At 59.3% G+C, this 16,315-nt stretch overlaps 1 protein-coding gene across 1 annotated transcript in view; it reads left to right on the top strand.

Annotated features, from left to right (window-relative positions):
• The window catches only part of LOC121273234 (low-density lipoprotein receptor-related protein 1-like), a 428,870-nt gene that overhangs the window by 213,528 nt on the left and 199,027 nt on the right, over window positions 1–16,315 (top strand). The window contains exons 22-28 of the mRNA XM_041180254.1: window positions 370–570; window positions 3,559–3,804; window positions 4,264–4,461; window positions 6,049–6,117; window positions 8,316–8,520; window positions 9,387–9,551; window positions 14,201–14,445. Of these exons, the coding sequence (XP_041036188.1) occupies window positions 370–570; window positions 3,559–3,804; window positions 4,264–4,461; window positions 6,049–6,117; window positions 8,316–8,520; window positions 9,387–9,551; window positions 14,201–14,445 (1,329 nt within the window). The remainder of the gene's footprint in view (window positions 1–369; window positions 571–3,558; window positions 3,805–4,263; window positions 4,462–6,048; window positions 6,118–8,315; window positions 8,521–9,386; window positions 9,552–14,200; window positions 14,446–16,315) is intronic.

Genomic DNA, 16,315 nt, shown 5'->3' with positions numbered 1-16,315 from the left:
CAGAGTCTCAGCACGATGGGTCGGCCATTTCGGACCGAGACGGTGGGGGAGAGATTCCTTCGCTGGGGAGGGCTGGTGAACCTTCAGAGTTCTCTCCCCCCGTGGACGCCCCGTTGACGAGTATATCCGAGACGCACGAGAGCGATGGATTTTCGGGCGCTCGAGGGGGGGAATCGAGGGAGAGGGCGGGGAAGGTGGGGGTCGGGGGAGAGGGTCAGCCGCGATTGTGTTGGACGGGCTGGGGTGGGGTGGGGGAGCAGGCGGGAGGGGCTGAATGGAGAGCGCGGTGACGCGGGGCTTTTAATTCCCGGCATTGCACTCACGGTCGAAGCTCCTCTCCCCTCACCCCCCCCCACCCCCCTCCGACAGGTCGCTGTATCAGCAAGACTTGGGTGTGCGATGGCGATAATGATTGCGAGGACAACTCTGACGAGGAGAACTGTGAATCGCTGGTCTGCAAGCCCCCCTCGCACTCCTGCGCCAAGAACGTGTCCGTCTGCCTACCGCCTGAGAAACTCTGTGATGGGAACGACGATTGCGCCGACGGCTCGGACGAGGGTGAACTCTGCGGTAGGTGTCCCCGTGTCCCCGCCTGGCATTCTCCCCAACCGCACCCCCTCTCTCTGTAACACCCCCCTCCGGAACCAACAACCCTCCCTATCTCTGTGACCTCCTCCAGCCCCTACACCCCTCCCTATCTCTGTAACCTCCTCCAGCCCCTCCACCCCTCCCTATCTCTGTAACCTCCTCCAGCCCCTACAACCCTCCCTATCTCTGTAACCTCCTCCAGCCCCCTACACCCCTCTCTATCTCTGTAACCTCCTCCAGCCCCCTAAAACCCTCCCTATCTCTGTAACCTCCTCCAGCCCCTACACCCCTCCCTATCTCTGTAACCTCCTCCAGCCCCTACACCCCTCCCTATCTCTGTAACCTCCTCCAGCCCCTACAACCCTCCCTATCTCTGTAACCTCCTCCAGCCCCTACAACCCTCCCTATCTCTGTAACCTCCTCCAGCCCCTACACCCCTCCCTATCTCTGTAACCTCCTCCAGCCCCTACAACCCTCCCTATCTCTGTAACCTCCTCCGTGCTCCTCCAGGTCGGGTTTGTTGGCATCCTGCGCAGTGATTCCTCAGTAACATTCCACACGAGTACGAGGCAATGACCATCTCCAACAAGACAGAATCCAACCATTGCCCCCTTGACATTCAATAGCATCACCATCACTGAATCCCCCCCTCTATCAACATCCTGGGGGTTACCATTGACCAGAAACTGAACTGGGACCAGCCATATAAACACTGTCGCTACAAGAGCAGGTCAGAGGCTGGGAATCCTGCGGAGAGTCACTCACCTCCTGACTCCCCCCAAAGCCTGTCCACCATCTACAAGGCACAAGTCAGGAGTGGGATGGGACACTCCCCACTCGCCTGGATGAGTGCAGCTCCCACAACACTCAATGCCTGACACTTCAATTGGGAAGTAGTTATTGAAGGAGGGATATACTGGCATCGGGGGCTGTTCAGAGAAGGTTCGGTTGGCTGATCCCTGGGACGAAGGGGGGTTTGTCTCATGGGGAAAGGTTGAGCAGGTTGGGCCCTCGACCCGTTGGGAGTTTAGAAGAACGAGAGGTGATCTTATTGAAACAGATCAGATTCTGAGAGGAGGTGGGGGAGCTTGACAGGGTGGATGCTGAGAGTATGTTTTGCCCCCCATCGTGTGGGAACCTAGAACGAGGGGGGAGGGGGAACAGTTTCAGAATAAGGAGTCTCCCATTGAAGACGGAGACGAGGAGGAATTTCTTCCCTCAGAGGGTGGTCAGTCTGTGGATTTCTCTCCCCCCCCCCGCCCACCCAGAGAGCAGCGGAGGCCGGGTCAGTGAATATACCCGAGGCAGAGTTAGACTGGTTTCTGATTGACGAGCGGGTCGAGGGTTATGGGGGTGGTTGGGCGGGGGAAGGGGGGAGAACAGGCAGGAAAGTGGAGTTATGGCCAGAGTGAGATCGGCCGTGATCTTATTGAATGGGGGAGCAGGTTCAAGGGGCCGAATGGCCTACTGCTGATCCTAATTCCCCTGATCTTATGTCTATGTTCTCATCCCACATTCCCCTTGCAATAAAAGCCACTGCACTGTTTGCCTATCGCAGTGTACTTGGTATAACTTGTGTCCGTCGCTTCATGAATTAAAAGGGTGCGAGGGATGGGCCAGAAAATTATAGGTCGGTCAGTCTGACTTCAGTGGTGGACAAATTATTGGAATCAATTCGGAGAGACAGGATAGACTGTCACTGGGAAAGGCAAAGATCGATCAGGGATAATCGGCATGGTTTTGTTAGGAAAGGATTGTTTCTTACTAATTTAGTAGAATTTTTTGAGGGACTAACAGGGAGGATTGATGAGGGTAGTGCAGTGGATGTTGTCTACAGGGGTTTCAGTGAGGCCTTTGACAAGGTCCCACATGACAGGCTGGTCAGAGAAGTAAAAGCCCCTGGGATACAGGGGAATGTGGCGAGTTGGATCCAAAATTGGCTCAGCGACAGGAAACACAGGGTAATGGTCGATGGATGTTTTTGTGAATGGAAAACAGTTTCCACTGGTGTTCCACAGGGCTCGGGTGTTGGGGCCCTTTGCTGCTTGTTGTATATATTCATGATTTAGATTTAAATGTGGGAGACAGGATTGGGGAATTTACAGATGACACAAAACTTGGCCCTGTAGTGGATAGTGAAGATGATAGTTGTTGTCTCCAGAATGATGACCAATGGTTGGGTTGAGCGGGTGGAGAAGTGGCAGATGGAATTCAATCCAGAGAAATGTGAGGTAATGCATTTTGGGGAGGGCAAACAAAGCCAGGGAGTACTCAATAAACAGGGGGGGGTATTGAGAGGGGTTGAGGAAGTAAGAGACCTTGGAATGCATGTCCACAGGTCCCTGAAGGTGGCAGGTCAGGTGGATAAAGTGGTAAAGAAAGGAATGCTACCCTTTATGGGATGAGGTATTGAATACAAGAGCAGGGGGTGTAATGCTGGAACTGTTTAAAACGCTGTTGAGGACACAGCTAGAATTGTGTGTGTAGTTCTGGTCACCACATTACAGGAAGGACATGAATTGCTCTGGAGAGAGCACAGAGGAGGTTCACAAGAATGTGGCCAGGGCTGGAAAATTGCAGCCATGAGGAGAGATCGGATTGGACGGGCTGGGGTTTGCTTCCCTGGGAACGGAGGAGGCTGACCTGATTGAGGGGTACGAGATTACGAGGGAGATGGACAGGGTAGACAGGGAATGACTCATTACCCCAGCTGAGGGGGTCAGTTACCGGCCGGTGGGGGGGGTGCACGGGTTTAAGGCGTCTGGCAGAAGGACGAGAGGGGGTATGAGGAAAAGCTTTTCCACTCGGAGGCCGGAGGGCGTCTGGAACTCACTGCCTGAGTGGGTGGTTGAGACTGAAATGGCACCTGAGGTGCTGTAACCGGCAAGGCTACAGAGCAGAGGCTTTTGCGCGGCTCTTGGGGTTGGGCCGATTTGTTTTTTGATGGCGGGTCCGCTCTCTCTACCGCAGACCAGTGCTCCCTGAACAACGGCGGCTGCAGCCACAACTGCACAGTGGCCCCTGGGGAGGGCATCATCTGCTCGTGCCCGCTGGGGATGGAGCTGAAGGGGGACAAGAAGAAGTGCCAGATCCAGAGCTACTGCGCCAAGCACCTCAAGTGCAGCCAGCGGTGCGAGCAGTTCAAGATGATCGCCAAGTGCTCCTGCTACGACGGCTGGGCGCTGATGCCGGATGGGAAGAGTTGCTCCAGTTCAGGTGAGGCGCGCGTGTACTGTGCTGGACGCTGACCCTCCCACAGCGCGGTGCTCCCTCGGCGCTGACCCTCCCACAGCGCGGTGCTCCCTCGGCACTGACCCTCCCACAGTGCGGTGCTCCCTCGGCGCTGACCCTCCCACAGTGCGGTGCTCCCTCGGCGCTGACCCTCCCACAGCGCGGTGCTCCCTCGGCGCTGACCCTCCCACAGCGCGGTGCTCCCTCAGCACTGACCCTTCGACAGTGCGGTGCTCCCTCAGCACTTACCCTCCCACAGCGCGGTGCTCTCTTGGCGCTGACCCTCCCACAGTGCGGCGTTCCCTCAGCACTGACCCTCCCACGGTGCGGCTCTCCCTCAGCACTGACCCTCTGACAGTGCAGCTCTCCCTCAGCACTGACCCTCCGACAGTGCGGCTCTCCCAAGTGTGGTCTAACCTCGGTTCTTCATCGTCTTCCTTCCAGATCCTTTCAAGCCGTTTATCATCTTCTCGAACCGGCATGAGATTCGCCGGATTGACCTGCGCAAGGGGGACTATAGCGTCCTGGTCCCAGGCCTAAGGAACACCATCGCACTGGATTTCCACCTCAACCAGAGCTCCCTGTACTGGACGGATGTGGTGGAGGACAAGATCTACCGGGGGAAGCTCTCAGAGAGCGGAGGTAACTGAACCGATATGTCAATCAGCTGATGAACTGGGGCTGAGAGGAGTGTGGGGCGGGGGGGGAAGCATCTTTAAGATTCAGTTGTCGTTCGATTGGCCAGTCGTGGAAATTGGGGGTCACCAGAACCAGCGGTGGTGGTGGTGGGGGTGGGGGGGGGGTCATCAATGGAAGACGGGTCACCAATAAATCCAGTCGGACGGCTTCCGAAGAAACCCCTTTACCCGGAGAGGGGGGTAGAATGTGTGACGGCAGCACGGAGCAGATGGGCCGAATGGCCAGCTTCTGTGCCGGGAGCAGCGCTTAACGGGTAGGAGGAACGCCTTTGACGGTCGGGGTGAGAGACGCTGGGTGCGGGTCCATGGTTCCCCTTCTCAAACGAGCCCGAGTCCTTCCATTGTCTCGTGTTTGTCCACTTTTCAACTGCAACGACTGGATGCCCCCCCCACCCCTTTGAGCAACCGCAGAGCACACGAGCCTGCGAAACCAGAGCAGGAGGAGGCCATTCGGCCCCTCGAGCCTGCTAACCCCCCACCCCCTGTTCAATCAGATCACGGCTAACCCGACCTGACCTGTTCCCCCCCACCACCCCCATAACCCTCGACCCCCCCCCTCGTCGATCAGAAACCTGTCTAACTCGGCCTCGGGTATATTCACTGACCCGGCCTCCACTGCTCTCTGGGTGGGGTGGGGGGTTGGGTGGGGGGGAGAGAATTCCACAGACTGACCAGCCTCTGAGGGAAGAAATTCCTCCTCGTCTCCGTCTTCAATGGGAGACCCCTTATTCTGAAACTGTGCCCCCCTCCTCCTCCCCCCTCGTTGTAGATTCCCCTCTACAAGAGGTGGGGGGGAACATACTCCCAGCATCCACCCTGTCAAGCCCCCTCCTCTCAGATTCTGACCTGTTTCAATAAGATCACCTCTCGTTCTTCTAAACTCCCAACGGGGTCCAGGGTCCAACCTGCTCAACCTTTCCCCATGAGACAAACCCCCCTTCGTCCCAGGGATCAGCCGACCGAACCTTCTCTGAACGGCCCCCGATGCCAGTCCGCCCTCCCCCTCCCTTAAGTAAGGAGACTGGGACTGTCCACAGGGCTCTGGGTGTGGTCTCACCAACGCCCTGTACAGCTGGAGCAAGACTCCCCCCTTGACTTTTATACTCCACCCCCTCCCCCAACCCTTTGTAATAAAGGCTGACACTCCATTGACCTTCCTAACACTCTCTGCGCCTGCACGCTGACTAATTGTGATTCATCCACCAGGACGCCCAGATCCCTCTGTACCGCAGCAGTCCCTCTCTCTCTCTCTCTCTCTCTCTCTCTCTCTGCTTAAATGACACCCCGCTTTTCTGTTCACCCTGCTGTCTCCCCCCTGATAACCCGATGAGGGGACGTGGGTGTCGCTCGTTGCCCGCCCCTAACTACCCTCGAACTGAGCGGCCGGCCGGGCCGGGTGGGAGTGACCGGTGACCGGGCTCCCCCTGTGCACGTCCCCCTGGGGAGATGTGAGGTGGGGCTGGGTGTGGTTTCTCGGTCTTTCTGAGCCCTGTGTGTGTGCCTCACTGTGTGTTGTGTTGTGTTGCTGCAGAGCTGCCCTGGAAGATGGAAGGCAGGTCTGGAGAGCAGTCCATCGGCGGGAAAGGGGTCTCGTCGCGAGGTGAGTGAAGACCCGGCGTCTCTGTAACCTCCTCCTGTCCCCGACACACCCTCCCTATCTCTGTAACCTCCTCCAGCCCCCTACAACCCTCCCTATCTCTGTAACCTCCTCCAGCCCCTACAGCCCTCCGAGATCCCTACGCTCCTCCAATTCTGGTCAGTCATTCATTTCCAATCCCCGATTTCCATTAGCTAAAGCACTGGCAGCCTTGCATTCCACCTGGCCCCCAATTCCCTTCATCCATGTCTCTCTCTCTCTCTCTCTCTCTCTCTCTCACACTCTCACTCTCTCACTCTCTCACTCTCTCACTCTCTCACTCTCTCTCACTCTCTCTCACTCTCTCTCACTCTCTCACTCTCACACACACTCTCAGTCTCTCACACACACTCTCACTCTCTCACACACTCTCACTCTCTCACACACTCTCACTCTCTCACAGACACACACAGACACACACTCTCTCACACGCTCTCCTTCTCTCTCACACGCTCTCCTTCTCTCTCACACGCTCTCCCTCTCTCTCACACGCTCTCCCTCTCTCTCACACGCTCTCCCTCTCTCACACACGCTCTCCCTCTCTCACACACGCTCTCCCTCTCTCACACACGCTCTCCCTCTCTCACACACGCTCTCCCTCTCTCACACACGCTCTCCCTCTCTCACACACGCTCTCCCTCTCTCACACACGCTCTCCCTCTCTCACACACGCTCTCCCTCTCTCACACACGCTCTCCCTCTCTCACACACGCCCTCCCTCTCTCACCCTCACGCCCTCCCTCTCTCACCCTCACGCCCTCCCTCTCTCACCCTCCCGCTCTCCCTCTTTCACCCTCACGCCCTCCCTCTCTCACCCTCACGCCCTCCCTCTCTCACCCTCACGCCCTCCCTCTCTCACCCTCACGCCCTCCCTCTCTCACCCTCCCGCCCTCCCTCTCTCACCCTCCCGCCCTCCCTCTCTCACCCTCCCGCCCTCCCTCTCTCACCCTCCCGCCCTCCCTCTCTCACCCTCCCGCCCTCCCTCTCTCACCCTCACGCCCTCCCTCTCTCACCCTCACGCCCTCCCTCTCTCACCCTCACGCCCTCCCTCTCTCACCCTCACGCCCTCCCTCTCTCACCCTCCCGCCCTCCCTCTCTCACCCTCACGCCCTCCCTCTCTCACCCTCCCGCCCTCCCTCTCTCACCCTCCCGCCCTCCCTCTCTCACCCTCACGCCGTCCCTCTCTCACCCTCCTGCTCTCCCTCTCTCACCCTCCTGCTCTCCCTCTCTCACCCTCACGCCCTCCCTCTCTCACCCTCACGCCCTCCCTCTCTCACCCTCACGCCCTCCCTCTCTCACCCTCACGCCCTCCCTCTCTCACCCTCACGCCCTCCCTCTCTCACCCTCACGCCCTCCCTCTCTCACCCTCACGCCCTCCCTCTCTCACCCTCACGCCCTCCCTCTCTCACCCTCACGCCCTCCCTCTCTCACCCTCATGCCCTCCCTCTCTCACCCTCACGCCCTCCCTCTCTCACCCTCACGCCCTCCCTCTCTCACCCTCCCGCCCTCCCTCTCTCACCCTCCCGCCCTCCCTCTCTCACCCTCACGCCCTCCCTCTCTCACCCTCACGCCCTCCCTCTCTCACCCTCACGCCCTCCCTCTCTCACCCTCACGCCCTCCCTCTCTCACCCTCACGCCCTCCCTCTCTCACCCTCACGCTCTTTCTGACTCTCTCACTTTGAGACACACTCACTCTCTTCCACTCTTTCTCTCTCTCTCTTTCTCCCTCTTTTTCTCTTTCTGCCTCCCCTCCCTCTCCCTCTCTCTGTCTCTCTCTCTTTCTCTCTATCTCTTTCTCTCTCTCTCTCTCTCTCTCTCTCGCCCCCTCCTATTCTCGCCTCCTCCCTGTTTCAGACACTCCTTAAGAACCTACCTCATGGACCAAACATACAGTTGCTTGTCTATAATATCTCCTTACCCGACCCACAGCCAAACACTATCCATTGATGATCCATTAAAGGTGTCTGCAAGTGTGTTTGTTCTTTAGTTTTCTAATGTCATGTTTCTCTCTCCCGTTCTCTGTCTCTCCCTCTCTCTTGCTCGCTCACCCCATCCACTGCGCGCCCTCCCTTCCCCACTCTCCCCCCCCCCGCGCCCTCCCTTCCCCACTCTCCCCCCCCCGCGCCCTCCCTTCCCCCCTCTCTCCCTCCCCCCCCAAGCAGCCCTGAGCAGTGTTGAGGTGGTTGTACAGTATGGACTGGCCACACCTGAGGGATTGGCGGTGGACTGGATCGCCGGCAACATCTACTGGGTGGAGAGCAATCTGGACCAGATCGAGGTGGCCAAGCTGGACGGCTCGATGCGCACGACGCTGATCGCGGGGGACATCGAGCACCCGCGCGCCATCGCCTTGGACCCCCGGGACGGGTTGGTAACCTGTGAATGGAGACCCCCTTGACGGGCAGCAGCGCCCAGGACCCGTCGTCACCCCTCCGAGCTCACAGGGCCCGGCCGTTGTTAAGTAAACGCAGCCCAGGGGTCAGTCGGGGCCCAATTGCCCCGGTGGAGGTGTCTCAAACTGCCGGCTCCCCGGCAGACCCTCCTCCTGTCCCTGTGTAACAGGCTCGAGGGGCTGAATGGCCTCCTCCTGTTCCTGTGTAACAGGCTCAACAGGCTGAATGGCCTCCTCCTGTTCCTGTGTAACAGGCTCGAGGAGGTGGGGCTGAATGGCCTCCTCCTGTTCCTGTGTAACAGGCTCAACAGGCTGAATGGCCTCCTCCTGTTCCTGTGTAACAGGCTCGAGGGGCTGAATGGCCTCCTCCTGTTCCTGTGTAACAGGCTCGAGGGGCTGAATGGCCTCATTCTGTTCCTGTGTAACAGGCTCGAGGTGGAGGGGCTGAATGGCCTCCTCCTGTTCCTGTGTAACAGGCTCGAGGGGCTGCATGGCCTCCTCCTGTTCCTGTGTAACAGGCTCAAGGGGCTGAATGGCCTCTTCCTGTTCCTGTGTAACAGGCTCGAGGAAGGAGAGGGGCTGAATGGCCTCCTCCTGTTCCTGTGTGTAAGATCCTAATAGCTCATGGGGTGAATGGCCTCCTGCTGTTCCTCGAGGCAGGGTGGGGTGGGCTGATCACTCGCTGAGGATCTTGAGTCCCGGATGCTACCCCCCCACCCTGAGCCTTCCACCCCATGAGCTACTAGAATCTATTTGACCACCAGTCTGGTCGCTTTAGAACCCCCAGTCGGTCTGTCTGTGCACCGAGCGTCCCCCTGACCTTTTCCCTCCTTCCCGGCAGGATACTGTTCTGGACGGATTGGGACGCCAGTTTGCCACGGATCGAGGCTGCCTCGATGAGCGGGGTCGGGAGACGCACCATCCACAAGGAGCTGGGAGCCGGGGGTTGGCCCAACGGACTAACTGTGGATTACCTGGAGCACCGCATTCTCTGGATTGATGCCAGGTAGGGCAGAGTGTCACCTAAGGGCGTAGCGAGCGATCGAAACTTCCCCCTCCCACCCCCCAGCCCCTCCCCACCCCCCGCCTGCATCTCCTCAAAGGACCGGGAGGATGATGCTCTGAGTGTGGTCTAACCCAGGGATACGGAGACCGGAACTGTGCACAGTTCTCCAAGTGTGGTCTAACCCAGGGATACGGAGACCAGAACTGTGCACAGTCCTCCCAGTGTGGTCTAACCCAGGGACACGGAGACCGGAACTGTGCACAGTCCTCCCAGTGTGGTCTAACCCAGGGACACGGAGACCAGAGATAAAAACAAAAAAACTGCGGATGCTGGAAATCCAAAACAAAAACAGAATTACCTGGAAAAACTCAGCAGGTCTGGCAGCATCGGCGGAGAAGAAAAGAGTTGACGTTTCAAGTCCTCATGACCCTTCGACAGAACTTGAGACCAGAACTGTGCACAGTGCTCCAAGTGTGGTCTAACCCAGGGACACGGAGACCGGAACTGTGCACAGTGCTCCAAGTGTGGTCTAACCCCAGGATACGGAGACCGGAACTGTGCACAGTGCTCCAAGTGTGGTCTAACCCAGGGATATGGAGACCGGAACTGTGCACAGTGCTCCAGGTGTGGTCTAACCGAGGGTTATGGAGACCAGAGAGGTTTAATTGCAAGAAGATTTGAGAACAGGAGTAAAAATGTCTGGTGTAGGACCCGAGTTCGGGCACGCTTGGAGGGTTGTGTCTGCAGTTTTGGTCTCCTTATCTAAGAAAGGATATACTCGCCCTAGAGGGGGCACAGTGAAGGTTCACCAGGCTGATTGCTGGGATGGCGGGTCTGTCCTTTTGAGGAGAGATGGAGGAGAGTGGGCCTGTGTTCTCTTGAGTCTCGAAGAATGAGAGGTGACCTCATTGAAACTTCAAAAACTTTTCCTGGGTGTGACAGAGAAGATGCAGTAAGGATTATTCTTCTGGTTGCGGCTGGGCTTGAAACCTGGGACAATCTCAGAATGAGGGGGTCAGCCATTTGGGACTGAGATTAGGAGGGATTATCTCACTCAGCGGGTGGTGAATCTACGAAAATCTCAACCCCAAAGAGCGGTGGGGGGGTGGGGGAGGGCTCAGACATTGAGTATAGTCAAGACAGAGATCGATAGAGATATGGGGTAACGTGGCGCAATGGGGTTGAGGTGGATCAGCCACCAGCCACTTGAGCGGTAGAGCAGGCTCGAGGGGCCAAATGGCCCTACTCATCTTTCCAGTTAACCAGTTGTCGAAGAGTCAAAACGTTTCGAAAACGGAAAATAAACGAGTACGTGAGAGAAGTGGGGGATAAAAAGACCAGTGGGAAAGGCCGGGATGAGGTCGACGGGATGGCAGGGGTGACGAGTAGCGTCTTGGGGACCGTTTTAGACCTGTCGGATCCAACGGCCTGTTTCCCCTCCAAACCCGCGACCTCTCCCACCGAGGAGGCTGGGGGTAACCCACGCAGGGGAACCTGGGATTGAATGCGAGCCTCGGTATTGGTGGCCGTGATGACGATCATCGATTGTCCCGAAAACCCGTCTGGGGTCACTAACGTCCCCTTTAGGAGAGGGGGGGAAACCTGCCGTCCTTACCCCAGTCTGGCCCTACACGTGACTCCAGGCCCCCCCCACACACACACACACACACACACACACACACACACACACACACAGCGATGGGGTTGACACTTAACGGCCCCTCCGAAATAGCCAAGTGGCCCACTCGAGGTCAAAGGGCAATTTGGCACGGGCAACAAATCCTGGCCTTGCCCACGACGCGTACACCGCATGAATGGAGAAAAAGGGAAAAAAGTACCCCCTCTCTCTCTCTCTCTCCCCCGTGCCTCTCTCTCCCCCGTGCCTCTCTCTCCCCCGTGCCTCTCTCTCCCCCGTGCCTCTCTCTCTCCCGCTGCCTCTCTCTCTCCCGCTGCCTCTCTCTCTCCCGCTGCCTCTCTCTCTCCCGCTGCCTCTCTCTCTCCCGCTGCCTCTCTCTCTCCCGCTGCCTCTCTCTCTCCCGCTGCCTCTCTCTCTCCCGCTGCCTCTCTCTCTCCCGCTGCCTCTCTCTCTCCCGCTGCCTCTCTCTCTCCCGCTGCCTCTCTCTCTCCCGCTGCCTCTCTCTCTCCCGCTGCCTCTCTCTCTCCCGCTGCCTCTCTCTCTCCCGCTGCCTCTCTCTCTCCCGCTGCCTCTCTCTCTCCCGCTGCCTCTCTCTCTCCCGCTGCCTCTCTCTCTCCCGCTGCCTCTCTCTCCCCCGTGCCTCTCTCTCCCCCGTGCCTCTCTCTCCCCCGTGCCTCTCTCTCCCCCGTGCCTCTCTCTCCCCCGTGCCTCTCTCTCCCCCGTGCCTCTCTCTCCCCCGTGCCTCTCTCTCCCCCGCTGCCTCTCTCTCTCCCGCTGCCTCTCTCTCTCCCGCTGCCTCTCTCTCTCCCGCTGCCTCTCTCTCTCCCGCTGCCTCTCTCTCTCCCGCTGCCTCTCTCTCTCCCGCTGCCTCTCTCTCTCCCGCTGCCTCTCTCTCTCCCGCTGCCTCTCTCTCTCCCGCTGCCTCTCTCTCTCCCGCTCTCTCTCTCTTTCCCGCTCTCTCTCTCTTTCCCGCTCTCTCTCTCTTTCCCGCTCTCTCTCTCTTTCCCGCTCTCTCTCTCTTTCCCGCTCTCTCTCTCTTTCCCGCTCTCTCTCTCTTTCCCGCTCTCTCTCTCTTTCCCGCTCTCTCTCTCTTTCCCGCTCTCTCTCTCTTTCCCGCTCTCTCTCTCTTTCCCGCTCTCTCTCTCTTTCCCGCTCTCTCTCTCTTTCCCGCTCTCTCTCTCTTTCCCGCTCTCTCTCTCTTTCCCGCTCTCTCTCTCTTTCCCGCTCTCTCTCTCTTTCCCGCTCTCTCTCTCTTTCCCGCTCTCTCTCTCTTTCCCGCTCTCTCTCTCTTTCCCGCTCGCTCTCTCTTTCCCGCTCGCTCTCTCTCCCTCTCGCTCTCTCTCTCCCTCTCTCGCTCACTCTCTCCCTCTCTCGCTCTCTCTCTCCCTCTCTCGCTCTCTCTCTCCCTCCCGTTCTCTCTCTCTCCCTCCCGCTCTCTCTCTCTCCCTCCCGCTCTCTCTCTCTCCCTCCCGCTCTCTCTCTCTCCCTCCCGCTCTTTCTCTCTCCCTCCCGCTCTTTCTCTCTCCCTCCCGCTCTCTCTCTCCCTCCCGCTCTCTCTCTCCCTCCCGCTCTCTCTCTCTCCCTTCCGCTCTCGCTCTCTCCCTCCCGCTCTCGCTCTCTCCCTCCCGCTCTCGCTCTCTCCCTCCCGCTCTCGCTCTCTCCCTCCCGCTCTCGCTCTCTCCCTCCCGCTCTCGCTCTCTCCCTCCCGCTCTCGCTCTCTCCCTCCCGCTCTCGCTCTCTCCCTCCCGCTCTCGCTCTCTCCCTCCCGCTCTCGCTCTCTCCCTCCCGCTCTCGCTCTCTCCCTCCCGCTCTCGCTCTCTCCCTCCCGCTCTCGCTCTCTCCCTCCCGCTCTCGCTCTCTCCCTCCCGCTCTCGCTCTCTCCCTCCCGCTCTCGCTCTCTCCCTCCCGCTCTCGCTCTCTCCCTCCCGCTCTCGCTCTCTCCCTCCCGCTCTCGCTCTCTCCCTCCCGCTCTCGCTCTCTCCCTCCCGCTCTCGCTCTCTCCCTCCCGCTCTCGCTCTCTCCCTCCCGCTCTCGCTCTCTCCCTCCCGCTCTCGCTCTCTCCCTCCCGCTCTCGCTCTCTCCCTCCCGCTCTCGCTCTCTCCCTCCCGCTCTCGCTCTCTCCCTCCCGCTCTCGCTCTCTCCCTCCCGCTCTCGCTCTCTCCCTCCCGCTCTCGCTCTCTCCCTCCCGCTCTCGCTCTCTCCCTCCCGCTCTCGCTCTCTCCCTCCCGCTCTCGCTCTCTCCCTCCCGCTCTCGCTCTCTCCCTCCCGCTCTCGCTCTCTCCCTCCCGCTCTCGCTCTCTCCCTCCCGCTCTCGCTCTCTCCCTCCCGCTCTCGCTCTCTCCCTCCCGCTCTCGCTCTCTCCCTCCCGCTCTCGCTCTCTCCCTCCCGCTCTCGCTCTCTCCCTCCCGCTCTCGCTCTCTCCCTCCCGCTCTCGCTCTCTCCCTCCCGCTCTCGCTCTCTCCCTCCCGCACTCGCTCTCTCCCTCCCGCTCTCGCTCTCTCCCTCCCGCTCTCGCTCTCTCCCTCCCGCTCTCGCTCTCTCCCTCCCGCTCTCGCTCTCTCCCTCCCGCTCTCGCTCTCTCCCTCCCGCTCTCGCTCTCTCCCTCCCGCTCTCGCTCTCTCCCTCCCGCTCTCGCTCTCTCCCTCCCGCTCTCGCTCTCTCCCTCCCGCTCTCGCTCTCTCCCTCCCGCTCTCGCTCTCTCCCTCCCGCTCTCGCTCTCTCCCTCCCGCTCTCGCTCTCTCCCTCCCGCTCTATCTCTCTCCCTCCCGCTCTCGCTCTCTCCCTCCCGCTCTCGCTCTCTCCCTCCCGCTCTCGCTCTCTCCCTCCCGCTCTATCTCTTTCTCTCTCCCGCTCACTCCCTCTCTCTCTCTCTCTCCCCCCGCTCTCTCTCTCTCTCTCTCTCTCTCTCCCCTGCCCCTCTCTCTCTGTCTCTCTCCCCGCCCCTCTCTCTCTCTCTCTCTCTCTCTCCTGACACTGCAGTCTGACCCTCGCCGATTCCGGTTCTTGCCCGCAGGTCGGATGCCATCTACTCCGCGCTCTACGATGGAAGCCGGCTGATCGAGGTGCTGCGGGGCCACGAGTACCTCTCGCACCCCTTTGCGGTCACGCTGTACGGGGGAGAGGTCTACTGGACCGACTGGAGGACCAACACCCTGGCCAAAGCCAACAAGTGGACAGGGCACAACGTCACAGTCGTGCAGAGGACCAACACCCAGCCCTTCGACCTGCAGGTCTACCACCCGTCCAGACAGCCCCAAGGTAAGGCCATACCCCCCCCCCCACCTCCCTCATCCGGCCGGGAACCCGGAACAGGGGCAGCGGGGGGAGGGGAGGGGTGGGGGTAACGTGTAGAGGTCGTGTCACTGGGCTAGTAACCCAGAGGCCCAGCTTAACACTCTGGGAGGGTGGTGTTGGGGGGGGGAGGGAACACGGGTTCAGTTCCCACCCCGGCAACCCAGAGAGCCAGGGTAACGCTCTGGGGACCCGGGTTCGAATCCCACCCCGGCAAATGGTAGAAGACCATAAGACCTAGGAGCAGAAATTAGGCCATTCAGCCCATCGAGTCTGCTCCGCCATTCAATCACGGCTGGTAAGTTTCTCAACCCCATTCTTCCAGCTTCTCCCCGTAACCTTTGATCCCCTTACCAATCAAGAACCTATCTATCTCGCTCTTAAATACACTCAATGACCCGGCCTCCACTGCCTTCTGTGCCAATGAATTCCATAGATTCACCACTCTCTGGCTAAAGAAGTTTCCCCTCATCTCTGTTCTAAAAGGTCTTCCCTTTACTCTGAGGCTGTGCCCTCGGGTCCTAGTCTCTCCTACTGATGGGGACATCTTCCCCACGTCCCACTCTATCCAGGCCTTTCAGTATTCTGTAAGTTTCAATCAGATCCCCCCTCATCCTTCTAAACTCCATCGAGTATAGACCCAGAGTCCTCAAAACGTTCCTCAAATGTTAAGCCTTTCATTCCATGTCTCCGTGATGCCCACCGCATCATACCTGCCAATTTCAATCTGCGCCACAAGCTCATTTACCTTATTTCGTATATACTGCGTGCATTCAGATACAACACCTTCAGTCCTGTACTTCCTGTCCCCTTTCTCATTGTCGTCCCTTTATCCGATGTGCTTGAAGTTGAGATTCCTGGCCCTTTCCAAACGCTCTGTCCTATCTGGTCAATCGAGTCAACCTCCTCTGAACCGCACGCAGCCCCACCCCCCACCCCCCACCAACGCTTTGACATCCTTCCTTAAATAAGGAGACCAGAACTGGACACAGTACTTCACATCTGGTCATACAGGACGCTGGTCAGACCACATCTGGAGTAACTGTGTACGGCACCGGTCTCCTTATTTAAGGGAGGGTGTAAGTGCTTCTGAAGCCGTTCAGGGAAGGCTGACCAGACTAAATCACAACCTCCCCCCACCCCCCACCCCCACCCCCACCGCCCCCCCCGCTCTTCTAAACTCCAGTGGGAACAAGCCCAGTCCGTCCAACCTTTCCGCATGAGGTAATCCCTCTCGTCCTGGGTATCGATCGAGTCAACCAAAGCCGACTGTTGCAAAGACCTCTCTGGTTCACTCACGGCCCATTAAGGGAGGGAAATCGGCCATCCCTACCCCGGTCCGGCCCTACACGTAACTCCAGACCCCCCCCGCCCCGCCCCCAACCACACACACACAGCGACGGGGCTGACTCCTCACTGCCCCCTCCCAAACAGCCGAGCGCCTCTCCTCCAGCTCGAGGGGGGAGGGTGGGCGCGGGGGTGAAGGTTGGGGATCTGAACGCCGGCCAATCGATCGGCACCCGCGGTGAGGTTGACCTCACTGTGCTGGCCGAGGTGCGGGAGGACCTCGCGCTCCAGTCGCCAGCGGACAGCTCCCCCTCTTTGCCCCTTGGGGAGCTACAGCAGCTCCGCGAGCCCGTTCCTCAAGGTGTCGTCAGGCAAGGAAATCTGCGCACGGCAAGATCCCACATACAGTAACTTGGTGATGACCCGGAACTGTCCCCCCGCCCCCTGCATCCACTCACCCCACCGCGCTTTTTTCCCGATCTTTCACACCCACCTGAGAGGGCGCTGAGGGCCTTGGCTTAACGTCTCACCAGAAAGATAGCACCTCCGA

This window comes from Carcharodon carcharias, chromosome X (assembly GCF_017639515.1).
Source record: "Carcharodon carcharias isolate sCarCar2 chromosome X, sCarCar2.pri, whole genome shotgun sequence".
Lineage (NCBI taxonomy): Eukaryota > Metazoa > Chordata > Chondrichthyes > Lamniformes > Lamnidae > Carcharodon > Carcharodon carcharias.
The sequence above is the reverse complement of the archived record's forward strand: the minus strand, read 5'-3'. Positions and strand labels throughout refer to the sequence as shown.